At 58.2% G+C, this 14,134-nt stretch overlaps 1 protein-coding gene across 3 annotated transcripts in view; it reads left to right on the forward strand.

The window, feature by feature from the left end:
- The first annotated feature begins 392 nt into the window (after positions 1-392).
- Positions 393-14,134, forward strand: part of GSG1L (GSG1 like) — a 203,217-nt gene continuing 189,475 nt past the window's right edge. For all 3 annotated transcript variants that reach the window (XM_034988165.1, XM_034988166.1, XM_034988167.1), the window contains exon 1: positions 393-741. In XM_034988165.1, coding sequence (XP_034844056.1) covers positions 393-741 — 349 coding nt within the window. The remainder of the gene's footprint in view (positions 742-14,134) is intronic.

A 14,134-nucleotide genomic window follows, 5' to 3' on the forward strand; every position in this document is an offset into this window, starting at 1 on the left:
GGGCGCCCCCTCTCCCTGCTTAGGGCGGGCGCCGCAACAGTGTCGCCGGCCGCCTGCAGGTGTCTCCCCACGGAGGGGCGCGCGTCCCTGCGCCGCGGCCGCTGCCAGGCGCCGGCGGCTCCTCGTCGAGGTGCACTCGCGCTCCGGGCTCCGGGCGCGCCGGAGCCGCTCCGCCGCTGCCGCCCGCCCCCCGCGCCCCCCGCGCCCCCCGCGCCGCGCCCTCACCCCGGGGAGGGGCGGGGAGAGCCATGGGCCCGCGCCGCGTCCGCCGCCGCCGATCGCAGGCGCCCGAGCCCCGGGGCGCGGCGGGCAGCGGCCGCTGACGCGGGGCGCCGGCTGCCAACTTCGCGCGCGGAGCTCCCCGGCGGCGCGGTCCCGGCGGCGCGGGCGGCATGAAGACGAGCCGCCGCGGCCGAGCGCTCCTGGCCGTGGCCCTGAACCTGCTGGCGCTGCTCTTCGCCACCACCGCCTTCCTCACCACGCACTGGTGCCAGGGCACGCAGCGGGTCCCCAAGCCCGGCTGCGGCCAGGGCGGGCGCGCCAACTGCCCCAACTCGGGCGCCAACGCCACGGCCAACGGCACCGCCGCCCCCGCCGCCGCCCCCGCCGCCGCCGCCGCCGCCGGGAACGGCCCCCCTGGCGGCGCGCTCTACAGCTGGGAGACGGGCGACGACCGCTTCCTCTTCAGGAATTTCCACACCGGCATCTGGTACTCGTGCGAGGAGGAGCTCGGCGGGCTCGGTGAGTGAGCGGCGGCTCGGCGCCCGGCCACCGCCACCCTCCCCGCCCCCGGCGGCGCGGCCCCCGCGGCCCGAGCCCCGGCCCCGCGCTCCCTCCCGGCGGCCGGCCGAGGAGCCCCGCGCTCCGCAGGACTCGGCCGCACGCCCGGGCACGGGGTGCGCGCGGGAGCGGGCCCGGGCAGAGTGGGGGGCGGCCGGCACGCGCCGCCGTGCCGGGGCTCCGGCCAGAGCCGCTGCCCTTTCCGAGCGCCGGGCGCCTTTGCGGACGGCGCCGCGCCCCGGGGAGGCGCGTCTCCCGGGCACCCAGCCCAGCGGCCGGTCGGCGGGGCGCGCGCTCCTCTCCGCGCCAGAACTCGTCTCTGGGCTCGCCCCCTCCCCCGCCTTCGTTCGCGGGGCACCGGCTCCCCCTTCCCGGCCCGGCCCGCCTGGGGGAGGGCGCACCGACTGCTGCTACGAGGTCCACCCCCCCCCGCCCCGCTTCGCAGATCCCCGGAGCCAGGGGCGGGGGGGTGGTGTCGTTCTCCCAGAGGGAGCTCGGACGGCACGAGAGTCGGGGGTGCGGGGAGGCCGGTGGGTTCCCGGCGGGGAGCCCTTCGTGTCCTGGCCCCGCCCGGGAGAGGATGCAGCGGGAGGGGGGCGAGGCGGCGGGAAAGCGGGACCGCTCGGCTCGGCTCGGCTCAAAACTGGTGGGGGTGGGGGTGGGGGTGACTTTTCAGAAGGCAGATCAAACTGCGCCCTTTGCCTCGCTCCTCTTCCCGTGCGCGCCCCAGGGCAGCCGGGGCGGAGTGAGTGTCCTCCAGACGGGCAGTGAGGCCGTGGGGCGAGGGTGGGGGTGCAGGGCCACACCACCCACTACCTCCCAGATCATGTTGTGCTCTAGGTCGGGGCGTGGGACCCTCGAGTGAATTGACCTCTCTCCCCAAGGTTAAAAGTCTGTGCATGCACAGCTCTTCTGCGCTCAGGGACGTGGTCTATGTGGGTACCCTGATGTTCATGGGGGTGGGTGACAATGGAGTTTGCCCTGAACAAGCTGTTGGCCCGATTGGTTGTCTAAAGGACAGAGAGACAAGAAGGTGTAAAATAAACCCAAGGAGGCTGCTCCCTCTGTCTGGAATTCCCTTCCCCACATCCTCCCTGGCTGGCTCCTCCTCACTCCACTGGCAGGCCCCCACCCGGCTTGCCAGGCAGGGTCTTCTGGAGAGAAGACCTCCCCATCCCCTTTGGAGGCAGGGTCCCCTAACTTTGTTTCTCGTCACCACCTTTATCTTCTTCATTATGCTTGGCACAACAGATTTTCTGGAGCCTGCCTCTGGTCACTAGCCTCTTGTCCCCTGTCTCCACAGGATGTCCCTGTGAGGGCAGGGCCTGGGTTGCCTGATTGACCGTCATCCCCAGCCTCTGGGTAGCATCTAGTGGATAGGAGGTCGTCGGTACATTTTGGTGGGATTCATGTTGGATGAGGGCCTGGGATGATAAACCAGCAAGGTTTCCTGGGGTGCCGTGCGCTCTGCCTTGCCTCTGGCGGTGCCCTGATGAACTTTTCTGTGACCACCTGTGATGCTAGTCGTTTGTCAAGACACCCGCTGTTTGAATAGGCTTCCACCTCTGACCGGTTTCGCCCCATCAGACTCCCTTCTGATGTGCACTCAGAACTCACATCTTTACTCCGGGATGTAAAAAAAAAAAACCTCAAAAGGCATCTTGGCTAAAATTTTCTGCTTTCCACTCAGTCTGACCCTGCCCTTTTCCACGGAGGCCTCGTAATGTCTTATCCTGGGGAACATCTGCACCTTTTGGGGTAAAGGTCCCCACACATCACCTCCACTGTCACCAAGTTTCTCCTTTGTGTAGAAGCTCAGCCTCCTTGTCCTTCCTTTACACACATACTTAAAAACCCAAGGCTGTGTCTCTGGAGTGGTCCGGCCCCTGCCTCGTGGGGTGTCCCGGCTGCCGATGGCTGGCTGAGTCTCTTCACTGGGGTCTCTCCTGGCTTCTCCCTGAAGGTCATGGCCCCACCTCTTGTGGTGATTTCCCTGTGCGGCGCGCATCCGTGTCACTCATCCAAGGCTCGACTCGGGATGTTTAAGCCCGAGCAGTTTAAAAGATTATTAACTGAAAAACATTTAAAGCAATGTTGCCTTACATTTATTGAGCCCTTAATGCGCACCAGGCACTGCTAAACTTCTTACCTGCCAGATCTTGCTGACTCCTTGCCAACACCTCCGTGGCAGGCCCTCCTAGGGTGCCTACTCTTCAGATGAGGAATTGGGGGTTCAGAGAGGTTTTTGTCCAGGCGTCCCAGCTGGTGAGGGGGCCCCGATTATCTTCGGGGACAGAAGGGCATCAGGGTCAAGTGAATGATACTGTTGGGGGATCCGGGACGGGCACCATTTTGGGGGGCTCCCCACCAGAGACCCTCTCCCCAGTCCTCTGTTCGTAAAAATACGGGTGGTTAGTTTGTTGGGTAAATAAAACAAACCCACAGTTTTTCCTTTTCTCTTGATCGCTGTTGGCTAGAGATCGCCCCTCCCAGAAAATCACAATTTTCCTCCCCGAGAGCTTGGAAAATAGTTATCAGCCTGTCAGAGCCAGTGAGAAATTGGGGAGGTCTGTGCCAGCTTGGATGGTTTCCCTGGCTGAACCCACAATGCCCAAATCCTGCCTCACCGCTTCCGTGATCCTGTAAGGATGTCAGGGAGTACCTGGCCTCAAACTTTTGTTGCTATGACAACCTTTGTTCTGCGTTCTGTGACCATTTTGTAATTTAATTTTTACTCGAAGAGGGAAAAAAAATGCTCCAACAGCCCCCCTCCCATAAAAAATCCTGCGCTCCTCTCTCCCCACCCCTGAGACATCAAGGACTATGTTCTTTCCCTCCCGCCCAAACTACAGGGAAGGCTTTCTTTCCTTCCCGGTGTTTTACGTTCACCCCAACGAAAACACCACCCACGAAATCCTGACCTCTCCATGAGAAGCAGCTGTTAAGTGCTCCTTCCTCTCCAACGCTTGTTCGGTAATTTCTCTCTGTGCCCAGAAAAGCCTCTCCCCACTCTGGGCAGCCACAGGAAAATCTAATAAGCCCTTTTACCCACATGAAAAAGTCTACAGCGTTCACAAAGAAAACTGCAGCCTGTCCTAAACAGACATAATCTCACCAGACCGGGCACAAAGAAAGCTTTTCTCCTTCTTCCAAGAAGGAGCATCAACCTCCTTCAACAAACAGAAAGGGAGCGTGGCCTTGACACAGAATTAGCCCGAGCCCTTCACGCAAATTGGATTTCTCCTCCGTATTAGACGGTCAGAAGGGCTGGGTGGTTGCCCGTTGTTGGCATTCTGGGGGTGGGGGCAGCGGAGGAAAGGTCTGGAGAAAGAACAGGGAAGGTCTGGGGGTTGGGGAGATGGGCTGGCGGGACGTGTGGTTGTGCTAAGTGGGAGCACAGGTGAGGTTGGGTTTCATCTCGTGTGTGTTTGAACCTGAGTAAGTAGGTGACTCGGGAAGCCTGGCCATTGGGGAGGCAGGGCAGGGTGGAGGAGGGCTTGCTGGGATGCCTGGAGGGAGGTGGGACTGAGGCAGCCGCAGGGAAGGGAGGGACGGGTCACAGGAAGCAGGAGCACTGTTTCTCCTGGGATGGGTGGATGCGTGGAGCAACGCCATTTGTGAAGGATGGAAGCTTCTCGAGTCTCCTGTTGGCAGTGTGGTTTGGGCAACAGCCTCAGTTTGCTCCCCTGTAGAGCAGAGATCAGAGCAGGTGGCACTGGTTGGAGGTGGGAATATTCAGGGAAATAGTGTGGGGAAGGTGCCGCTCACCTGCTGGGTGTGTGAGTGCCCCCTGCCCCCTCCAGAGGGCCGCCACCCTCCTCTCTCCCATACACTTCTGCAGCGGTCACCCTGCTTCCTTTGCTGACCCCACTCTCGGCTCTCCACCCAGCCCCACAGCAATGGCCAGATCCTGTCCCTCCTTCGTTCAGCCCCCTCCGATGGCCCTGCTGTCACTTAGAGTCAAAACCCCATCCTCCCATGGCTCCTCCCCGGCTGTGCCACTTCTCTGGGCTCCTCTCCTGCCCCCCCTCCCGCCTTTGTGGTCACTGGTGGTCCCTGCCACACTGGCCCCCAAACGCCAGGCACACTCAGCCTCAGAGCCTTTGCACTGGCCCTTCCCTCTGCCTGGAATGCTTTTCCCCTAGATGGCCGCAAAGCTATTTCTGGAAACTTCTTCAAGTCAGTGCTGAGCTCTCTCTGAGCACCCAGTTCAAAACTGATCTCCCCACGTTTCCTGCTTGCTTTTTCTTCTAGTACTTGCCACGGACTTTACCTCGTCTGCTTTGTGTATTGCCTACCAGCTCCGTGAAGGTGGCGGAACCTGCATTTATCTGCTTGGTTCACTGTTGCTTCTTAGGGCTCAGGACACTGGCACACAGTAGGTGCTCAGCGAACATTTGTGGGGTGAATGTTGGATGCTGTCGGGAGGGCTGCGCGTTCTCGGGCTCCAAGTGTCTTCTTCCCCTGCAGTGAGGCAAGGGGCCAACTGGGGACACCTCCCCTTTCACTGAGGTGCCCACTACACACAGCCCTCCTTTACACAGCCAGGTGCTTGTGGGGTGGGGCCATTCTCACTCAGGAGGACAAAGCCCCTAGCTGAGCCCCCCTTTCTTCCCCTTTTCTTTTCTTTTTTTTAAAAAGATTTTATTTATTTATTCATGAGAGAGAGAGAGGCAGAGCGAGAAGCAGGCTCCCAAGGAGCAGGGAGCCTGATGCGGGACTCGATCCCAGGACCCTGAGATCATGACCTGAGCCGAAGGCAGACGCTTAACCATCTGAGCCACCCAGGCGCCCCTTCCCCTTCTTTTCTACAGAAAACCCCAGATCTTCTGCCTGCTCCCTTCAGTTAGGCCACTACATTTTTCACGAGTACGAGGACAGATATGATGTCCCCACCCAGGAGGCTTCTAGGGCTCGGAGCGTGTCGGTGTAATATCAGACAGGCTTTGTGTTAGGCTCGTCCGATGGGCGAGGACTGGGACTGTGAAAGGCCACCACGATCAGTGTTGTTTTCTTCCATTTCCAGAACAGCTCTCTGACAGCCTCGTGCCATGGTTACACCTATTTTCTGGGGCACAGAGAGATGAAGTGACTTGCCCAAGGTCACACAGCTAACCAGAGGCAGAGCTGGGATGTGCACCCAGGCAGAAGGTTCCAGAAGCTGGCTCTTGCCTGCTTTGCGGCACCACACCCCCACCAACGCAACTGATTCAGGCTCCCTGGGCTCCTCCAGTAGAAGAAGAGCTGTGCACCAGCGTCACAAGCCCCAAGTTCGAGCCCAGGCTCCGATGCCTACTTGCCGAGTGGCTCTGGCTAAGTCCCATTCCCACCCTTTCTGGCCTTTTCTTTCCTCATGTGTAGAAGGAAGGTTTTCTGTATTTTTTTGTCTGGATGGCAGAGGCAACAGAGCACCCCATGATGGCAGGCTTCAGGGACAGACAGCCGGGGCCCCAGCCCCTGTGCCACCGCTCGCCTGCTGTGTGGCCTTGGCTGGGGGCTCGCCGTCTCTGGGCCTCAGTTTCCTTGGCTGGGACGCAGGGACGATCAGAGCTGCCTCACCAGCCTTGCTGGAGGTAAAGCACCGCAAACACCCAGTAAGGGCTGTGACTGACCCCATGGCCCGGGGTCCGCTCGGAACCGTCCATCTGCTTCCTTTGGCCCTGCAGTATTTACGGTCTTGGAATGAGTTGACAACAGTTGAAAATGGAGACACTTCACGGAAACATCTGGATTTGTGGCTTTCCTCCAAAGCCTGGCAGGTCTGTGAACAACCGGGCCCGGGATCCCGTGGGAGTGGCAGTGGGCCCTCCCGGGAGGCCACAGGCCACCCCCTTGCTGTGGACACGACCTGCCCCCTTCCAGGGGCCCCGGCCTTGGAAGAGTCCTCCTTGGTGCCTCTGGTCCTCTTGTCTCCATCTCGTCCTGCCGGCTTTTCATTCAGAATCCAGCCCCTGCCGACCAGGTCCTACAGCTCTGCTCTGGCCTGTGTCCTGGCACCCCGCCCCCGGACTAGGGCAGTAGGCCCTCCCTGGGCTCCCTGCTTCTGCCCTCAGCCCCCATGGTCTGCTTTCTACCCAGCAGTGAAACCCAAGTCAGATCACCTCCGTCTGCTGTGCAGTCCGTCTCACGCAGGTTCAGGGCCAACACCTTCCAGGGCCTGTAGCCCACTGTGCTGTACCCCCCTCACCTCTCTTACGGCACCCCCTTCACTCCACCCCAGCCCCAGGAGCCTCCTTGCTGGTCCTTGAACAGGCCAATGCCTTTCTGCCCCAGGGCCTTTGTACTTGCGGGTTCCTGCCATCTGGGAACTCTTCTCCCACATGTCTGCAAGGCCAGCGGGTCTGGGCTCAAATGTCCTCTTTCCCAGGGGCCTTCCCTGACCACGTCCTCTCAATCAGCAACCTCACCCCCCACCCCAGCACTTCCCTCCCACCTTCTCCCCCCGTGGCTGTGATCATGGTGTTACCCACTACATATCATACTCCTTTATCTTATGATCTCTCTCCTCTGCTCCCCAGCCAGCTCTGTGGGGACAGGACATGGTCCGTGTCACAGAGTGCCACATTCCAACGCCTAGATGAGCTGGCACTTAGTGAGGGTGCAGTGACTGTGTGTTGAATGCATTTGGGATTCTAGAACTTCTCTGGACTTCTGGGTACAGCCAGAGGCCCCGGCTCTGTGCTCCGTGCCCGTCATTCCCACAGACTTGTCAGTCAGTCTTCTTCGCTCTCCCCTCTTCTGTTCTGCTCCTGAGAAGCGGTGCTCCGTGGGACCCCGTGGGGAGCTGGAGGGGTTCAGTGTGCTCATTGCCCCTGTCTAATCTGGGGGACCAGGCTTTTGGGGATGCTATGACCTCGGGCCTCTCTGTGTTGCCGGCAGGACCGTCGTGTTGAAGCTCTTTTGGTCCCAAGTGACAGAAGTGGACTCAAGCCCCAATACGGAAAAGGCGTGCCTCATGGGGGGCTACTGCCCCCCACAGCGTCCAGGTGGAGACGCAATCACGAGGCCTCGCAGGTCAGAGCCAAGGCCACCCGGGCTCCTGGAGGCCCGAGGTGGTGGGCCCTCCTGCCAACTAAAATCCTACAGGGGCCAGCCTGGAACAACAGGAGAGGGCCATAGAGGGGTGGTGGGGGCTGTGGGGAACTGGGGGCATCTGCCTCCACTAGAAGGGCAGCTGCTGAGCCCTAGATGACCATTCTCATTGCAGGGTGGAGGCCCATATGGGACCCTGTTGTCCATTTTGCCAAAACTCCAGGTGTTTCTAGGAAATCTCCTGATTGTTAAAATTTGGGAAGCGATTCAATTAAAAAATAAGAAGCCTGCCCTGCTGCAGGCCAAAAGCAAACACTTCCAAGAGGGCGAGCAAACCCTCCTCTTGCCAGTTTGCGATTTCTAGAGCCGAGCTTTGCTGGTAACAAGATTTGATTCCACGTCTGTTGGTTCACAGTCTTGAGACAGAATCTGATGGGACGGTGTGGTGCAGGGGGCCGCGATTGGTCCCGTCTGCTGTGTTCTGGGAGGGGGGTAGGATTGCACAACCAGTCCTGTGGGAGAGAGGGCCAGGGCAACGGAGGGTGCTAGGGCAGACATTCCAAAAAGGAGTCCATCCTCTTGGCCAGGACTGTAGGAATCACTGCAAGCAAGAGAAACTCATTTGAAATGGCCTTGAGCAAAAAAAAAAAAAGGAACTATGGTCTTTTCTTTTATAGATTCTGATTTTTTCTAAAGATTTTATTTATTTATTTGTTTGAGAGAGAGTGAGAGCACAAGTGGGGGGAGAAGCAGAGGGAGAGGGACAAGCAAGACTCTGTGCTGAGCTTGGAGCCCAATGCGGGGTTTGATCTCACGACCCTGAGATCATGACCTGAGCCAAAACCAAGAGTCAGACGCTTAACTGACTGAGCCACCCAGCCGTCCCCCCCAACTTTAAAGTAATCTCTAGGGGTGCCTGGGTGGCTCAGTCGTTGAGCGTCTGCCTTCGACTCAGGTCATGATCCCAGGGTCCTGGGATCGAGCCCCACGTCGGGCTCCCTGCTCAGCGGGAAGCTTGCTTCTCCCTCTCCCACTCCCCCTGCTTGTGTTCCCTCTCTCACTGTGTCTCTCTCTATCAAATAAAGAAATAAAATCTTAAAAAAAATAAAATAAAATAAAGTAATCTCTATACCCAAGCTAGGGCTCAAACTTGCAACCCTGAGATGAAGAGTCACATGCTCCGCCGACTGAGCCAACCAGGCACCCCCGTGGTGCCTCTTAATAGAAAGTCTCATGAGAAGAGTCTGGGTGTGTGGAGTGGCTGGATCAAGCAGAGTTGTTGGGACTCTGTCTTTCCAGCACTTGGCTCTGCCTTCCTCTGGATTAGCTTCATTCTCAAGCAGACCCTCCCCTCTGGCTGTCCCTGACAGCTTTGAACTTCCCTCCTGTCCTTTTAAGAACTTCAGTGGAAAAGCAAGGTCTTCCTTCCCAAGGTCGAAACAAAGTCCCAGAACTGGTTCTCGGAGGATGAACTGGATTGTGTCCCCAGCCCTGAACTGATCAGTGTGGCCCAAGTGGGTGGCCAGGCCTTGGTCACTTGTGCCCTTGGTCACATGGTCACACCCCAGGGGGCAGGAGATGAAGACATCTCTGCCCGAGCCATGTGGTCTGAGAGTGAGAGGAGTGTAGCAGTTAGCTCTTGCCACGTAATGCTGCGTAACAACAAAACCTCCGTGGCATACAACAATAAATGCCTCCGTGGCAGGCATTTACTCCGCTTGAGTCTGTGGCTCAGCAACTTAGGCTGGGCTGGGCTCACTCACGTGCAGTGGGCACTGGCTGGGGGCTGGGATGATGGAGGCAACCTGGGCCTCTTATCCTCCAACAGGCTAGCCCGGGCTGTTCTCATGGTTGTGTCAGAGACGTGAATGCAGGAGCAAGCCACACTATGTTGTGCTCTTCCAGCCCTTGCAGACACCGTGTGTACTTACATCCCATTGGCCAAAGCAAGTCACATGGCTAAGCCCAGAGTCAGCGTGTGGGGGTGCTGCAGAGTTATGGCGGCCAAGGCATGGATACATGGAAGGGGGAGGAATTGGGGGTATTAAAGCAATCGCTCTATCACAGGCATCCTTCAGACTCCGGGGCTGGTCCTAGTAAAAGGGGCAGTAGATGCTGGTCAGGTAGGAAGAGAGATGCCCCCCTGACCCAGCAGGGGTGCATCTGGGAACCGAAGGAGTTTGTGGCCATGCCCTCCATCCCTGGCCTCCTTCTTTTAGCCAAGACACTGCAGCTGTGCTTGAGGCCAGGGGTTCTTAACTGTTGGGGGCTCTGGGGCTCTATGATGCTGGCATAAAACCAGGTGCCCACATCACAGAGAAAGGCATCCCCCCAAACACACCACTTGGCTGACAGTTTCCTGACGTCCATCCCCGGAGACCACATCAGGCGATCTCTGATCCACCTGGTGTTTCCCGAACTTGGCCTATGCCCCTGGTTCATCTAGAGAACTTGTTAAAATGCAGATCCCCAGGGTCTTGCCCTTGGACTTTTTGCTTGGTGTGTCTGGGGTGAGGCCCAGGAATCTGTATTTCTAAATAGCTCCCCAGGGGTTTTGGGGAACACCGCGGGCGTGAGCACCAGTGTTCGGAGCCAGCCCTGTCATTTTGCATCTGGGAATGAAGCAGTGGGCGAGCCTGGCTCCCTCCCTCCGAGCCCCTGCCTGCCGGCTCCCCCTGCCGGCCGGCTCCCCCTGCCTCCTGCTCTCTGGTCTCCCGGGACCACCTTCCGCTCCCCCTGCTCTGAGCTACTGGCCTCCCTGCAGTTCTGGATGCTCCAAGCTGATTTCCCACTGCGGGGGGGTTGGCTGTTGCCCGTCCCTCGCCCAGAATTCCCTTCCCCTGTATCTGTAGGTCTCTGCCTTGTCAACACCTAGCCCTAGCTTCTGTCTCCTCCTGAGGTGGCTCCCTGCAATGACCTTTTTATTTATTTCCGTGCCTCTTCACGATTTGTATCTCTCATCCCAAAATGAGCACCTCAGAGCAGACCAGAGACGGCGTTCAGCTTCTCACTGTGGTGTCCCAGGAGCAGGACACAGCGGTCCTTAGGAAGTGGCAAAATCCCCTGGGATCGGAGAGCTGACACCCAGTGCCTCCCCATCCTGGGAATGTGCATGTTGCCTTGGAAATGCTCAAACCCCATGGAATCATTGAGGAGGGCTGCGGGGGGTGGGGGTGGCAGGCTGTGTGTGTTGGGGGAAGGGTGGGGGGACAACGTGACGAGGCAGGGTCAGACAGCCCCCATGGCTCCCCAGGCCTGTCCCCTGGACCTCACAGATCCCAAGGAACGTGTGGTTTGGGTGGGGACACTGGTGGAGACCGTGGTTTAGAACAGAGCAAGCAGGAGGTTTTCGTCTTCCGAGTTTTCAGAGGAAACGTGGTCCTCAGTTTCTGTATCTGAAAAGTGGGGGTAATGGTGGTACCAGGCTCTTTGGATGGGCTCCTTCCAGGGATTCCTGGTTGATATCTCCTCCCCATGGGAGGCCAGAATCCCTGCCCCCCAAACAGTCCCTCAGCTCCAAAAATGAACACGAGGGACCCGAACTCTGTAATTGGCTGGTGATGGTGATGAGATGTGGAAGGTGGCCTGGCCCCACGCTGCCCAGGCCGTTGGGATAACTGGGTTGTAGGGTGCGGGGCCTGCCCTCTTCCCCACTGGGGTCACGGCCAGTGACTGTGGGGGCTTTGTCCTGTGTCCCAGCCTCCCAGGGACCGGGTCCCAGGTGATGGCTGGACCAGGGTGGGGAGAGGACAGAGCGGGGTGGGGAGAAGCAGAGCAAGACGAAGGGACAGAGAGGGAGAGAGACAGACACAGGGGCACATGCAGACACACGCACACACATGCACGCACGCGGAGGGAGCGGGCCTGAGGAGCTGGAGGGGAGCCACAGAGGGGAGCCTGACATAGCCCGGGAGGCAGGAGGGGGCACCTCTGGCCCTTTCTCTGCCCTTTTCCAGGAGTCTGCGGCTCTGCCCAGGGTGGCTCTTCCAGGGCTTCCTCCCTTGGCCCTGGGCGTGGGGGGGCAAGGGGAGGCAGGGCAGCCATGCCGGCCCCTCGCCCAGTCTCCCTCCTCACTCCACCCATGCCCTGTTGGGGGGCCTCTCCAAACCTACCAGGTTATTTTTGTCAGTCATTCGCAAGCTAGGAAACTCAGTGTGTGGGAGGCAGCTTCTCAGCAAGCCAACTGGATCTGCGCCCTGTCGCCTCTGGGACACACTTGTGGATCCTCCACAACCCTCTGTCTGTGTCCGTTTGTCCTCCCTTCTCTCCGGGCCTCTGTCCACCCTGTGTTCTCTGTCAGAGGGTCCAGCTCTGGAGAAGGGGAGGGAGAGGCTCAACTCCCTGCTTCTGTCTGTCGCCCCTGTTCATGCCGCATCCCCCCACCTTGCCATGCGAGAGCTTCTGGGTGGTCCTGGAAGAAGCAGAGAGGGAGGAAGACCCTCCCCAGAGCACAGTTGGGTGGGGTGGACACAAGTCTCGAGTCACCACTCTGTTGCTGCCTCCACTTGGGGGTTTGAAGGGAATGGCCAAACCCCACACTAACCACTTGCTGTCGTGCCCTCACCAGCTGGGACAGGCTGCGTCACGCTGCCGTAACCAGCTGCAAATCTGGGGAGGTTCAAACAACCGTGGCGACTGTGTTTCATGTTGTCCTCAGGGACCCGGATAAGAGAGGCTCCATCTCCAGGCCTCCATGGCTGCTGAGGCCAGGGCGCGGGATGAGTTTCTGCCTAGAAGTGGCACCTGCCGTTGGCCAGAGCAAATCCCAAGGTCGCATCTAACACCCTCAGGGGCTGGAGGATGGCCGTCCTACCATGGGCCTAGAAGCGGGGAGCTGGGAAGATTGGTGGCAGTGGCGGGGATGGCTACACACCCGCACCCTGCCCCTCTCAGCCCCATCTCAACAAAGGACAAAAGACACACACACACATACACACCACTCAGTCCATCAGCACATCCTATTGGCTTCTTTGAAAATACTATGCGGGGCGCCTGGGTGGCTCAGTTGGTTAAGCGACTGCCTTCGGCTCAGGTCATGATCCTGGAGTCCCGGGATTGAGTCCCGCATCGGGCTCCCTGCTCGGCAGGGAGTCTGCTTTTCCCTCTGACCCTCCTCCCTCTCATGCTCTCTGTCTCAAATAAATAAATAAAATCTTTAAAAAAAAAAAAAAAGAAAATACTATCTGGAGTCCAAACATTTCTCGTCCTCTCTCTGCTACCGTGGCTGAGCCAGGACTATCCCTTGTCTGGACAACCCCAGCACCCCCCTCACTGGTCTTCCTGCCTCCCCTTGTGCCCCATAGTCTGCTAAGAGTTCCTGTACACATTGGATGACGTCCCTCCAGTGGTCTCATCTCACTTGGGTAAAGCCAAAGTCCTCCCAGTGGCTGTAGAACGGGACCTAAGTTGTCCCTGTTGTCCTACTACATTGTTCCTCGCTTCCTCTGCTGGGCTTTTGTGCCCACCCCGGGGCATGTTTCTGCCTCAGGGCCTTTGCACTTACGGATTCCTCAGCCTGAACACTCTTTCCCAGATTCCCACCCCCTCACTAATAAAATGTGTGGGGTCGGGGCGCCTGGGTGGCTCAGTCGTTAAGCGTCTGCCTTTGGCTCAGGTCATGATCCCAGGGTCCTGGGATCGAGCCCCGCATCGGGCTCCCTGCACCGCGGGAAGCCTGCTTCTCCCTCTCCCACTCCCCCTGCTTGTGTTCCTTCTCTCACTCTGTCTCTCTCTGTCAAATAAATAAATAAAATCTTAAAAAAAAAAAAAAAAGAAAGAAAGAAACCGGATAAAATGTGTGGGGTCTTCTCTGGTTACTCTGTTTAAAACCGTGACCCCCACTCCCAGCACACCCTCTTCCACCGCTCAGCTTAATTTTTTTTCCTATAACGCTTCTCCTTCTGACATTCATGGACCTCAAATGCCCCAGTGACAGGCAGCCCATTCTCAGAGAATCAAGAGCTACATCGACTCTGTTTTATGGACAAGGACACTCAGTCTCTGCAGGGAAAATGACTCCTTGCAGAGCTGGCGCTGGGACCCGGATTGGTTCCCCTTGGCCCTGGCTTCTAGCTGCTGGTCTTTTGTTATCCCTTAAAGATCCACAGACCTTGATCTTCAGTTTCATGACTTCTGCTTGATTTGTCAGAAGAACGGTTATTTAAAAATAGCCCTTCCCCGCTCCCCAAAAAGCCACTTTTCCTGGGATGGGTAGGAAGTGAACAGTTGGAATTACTCCGATGGGAAGACTTGAGATTCTTTTTATTTATTTATTTATTTATTTATTTATTTATTTATTTATTTATTTATTTATTTATTTATT

Source organism: Mirounga leonina, unplaced genomic scaffold (assembly GCF_011800145.1).
Source record: "Mirounga leonina isolate KUSES-001 unplaced genomic scaffold, KU_Mleo_1.0 Mir_454, whole genome shotgun sequence".
Taxonomy (NCBI): Eukaryota; Metazoa; Chordata; class Mammalia; order Carnivora; family Phocidae; genus Mirounga; species Mirounga leonina.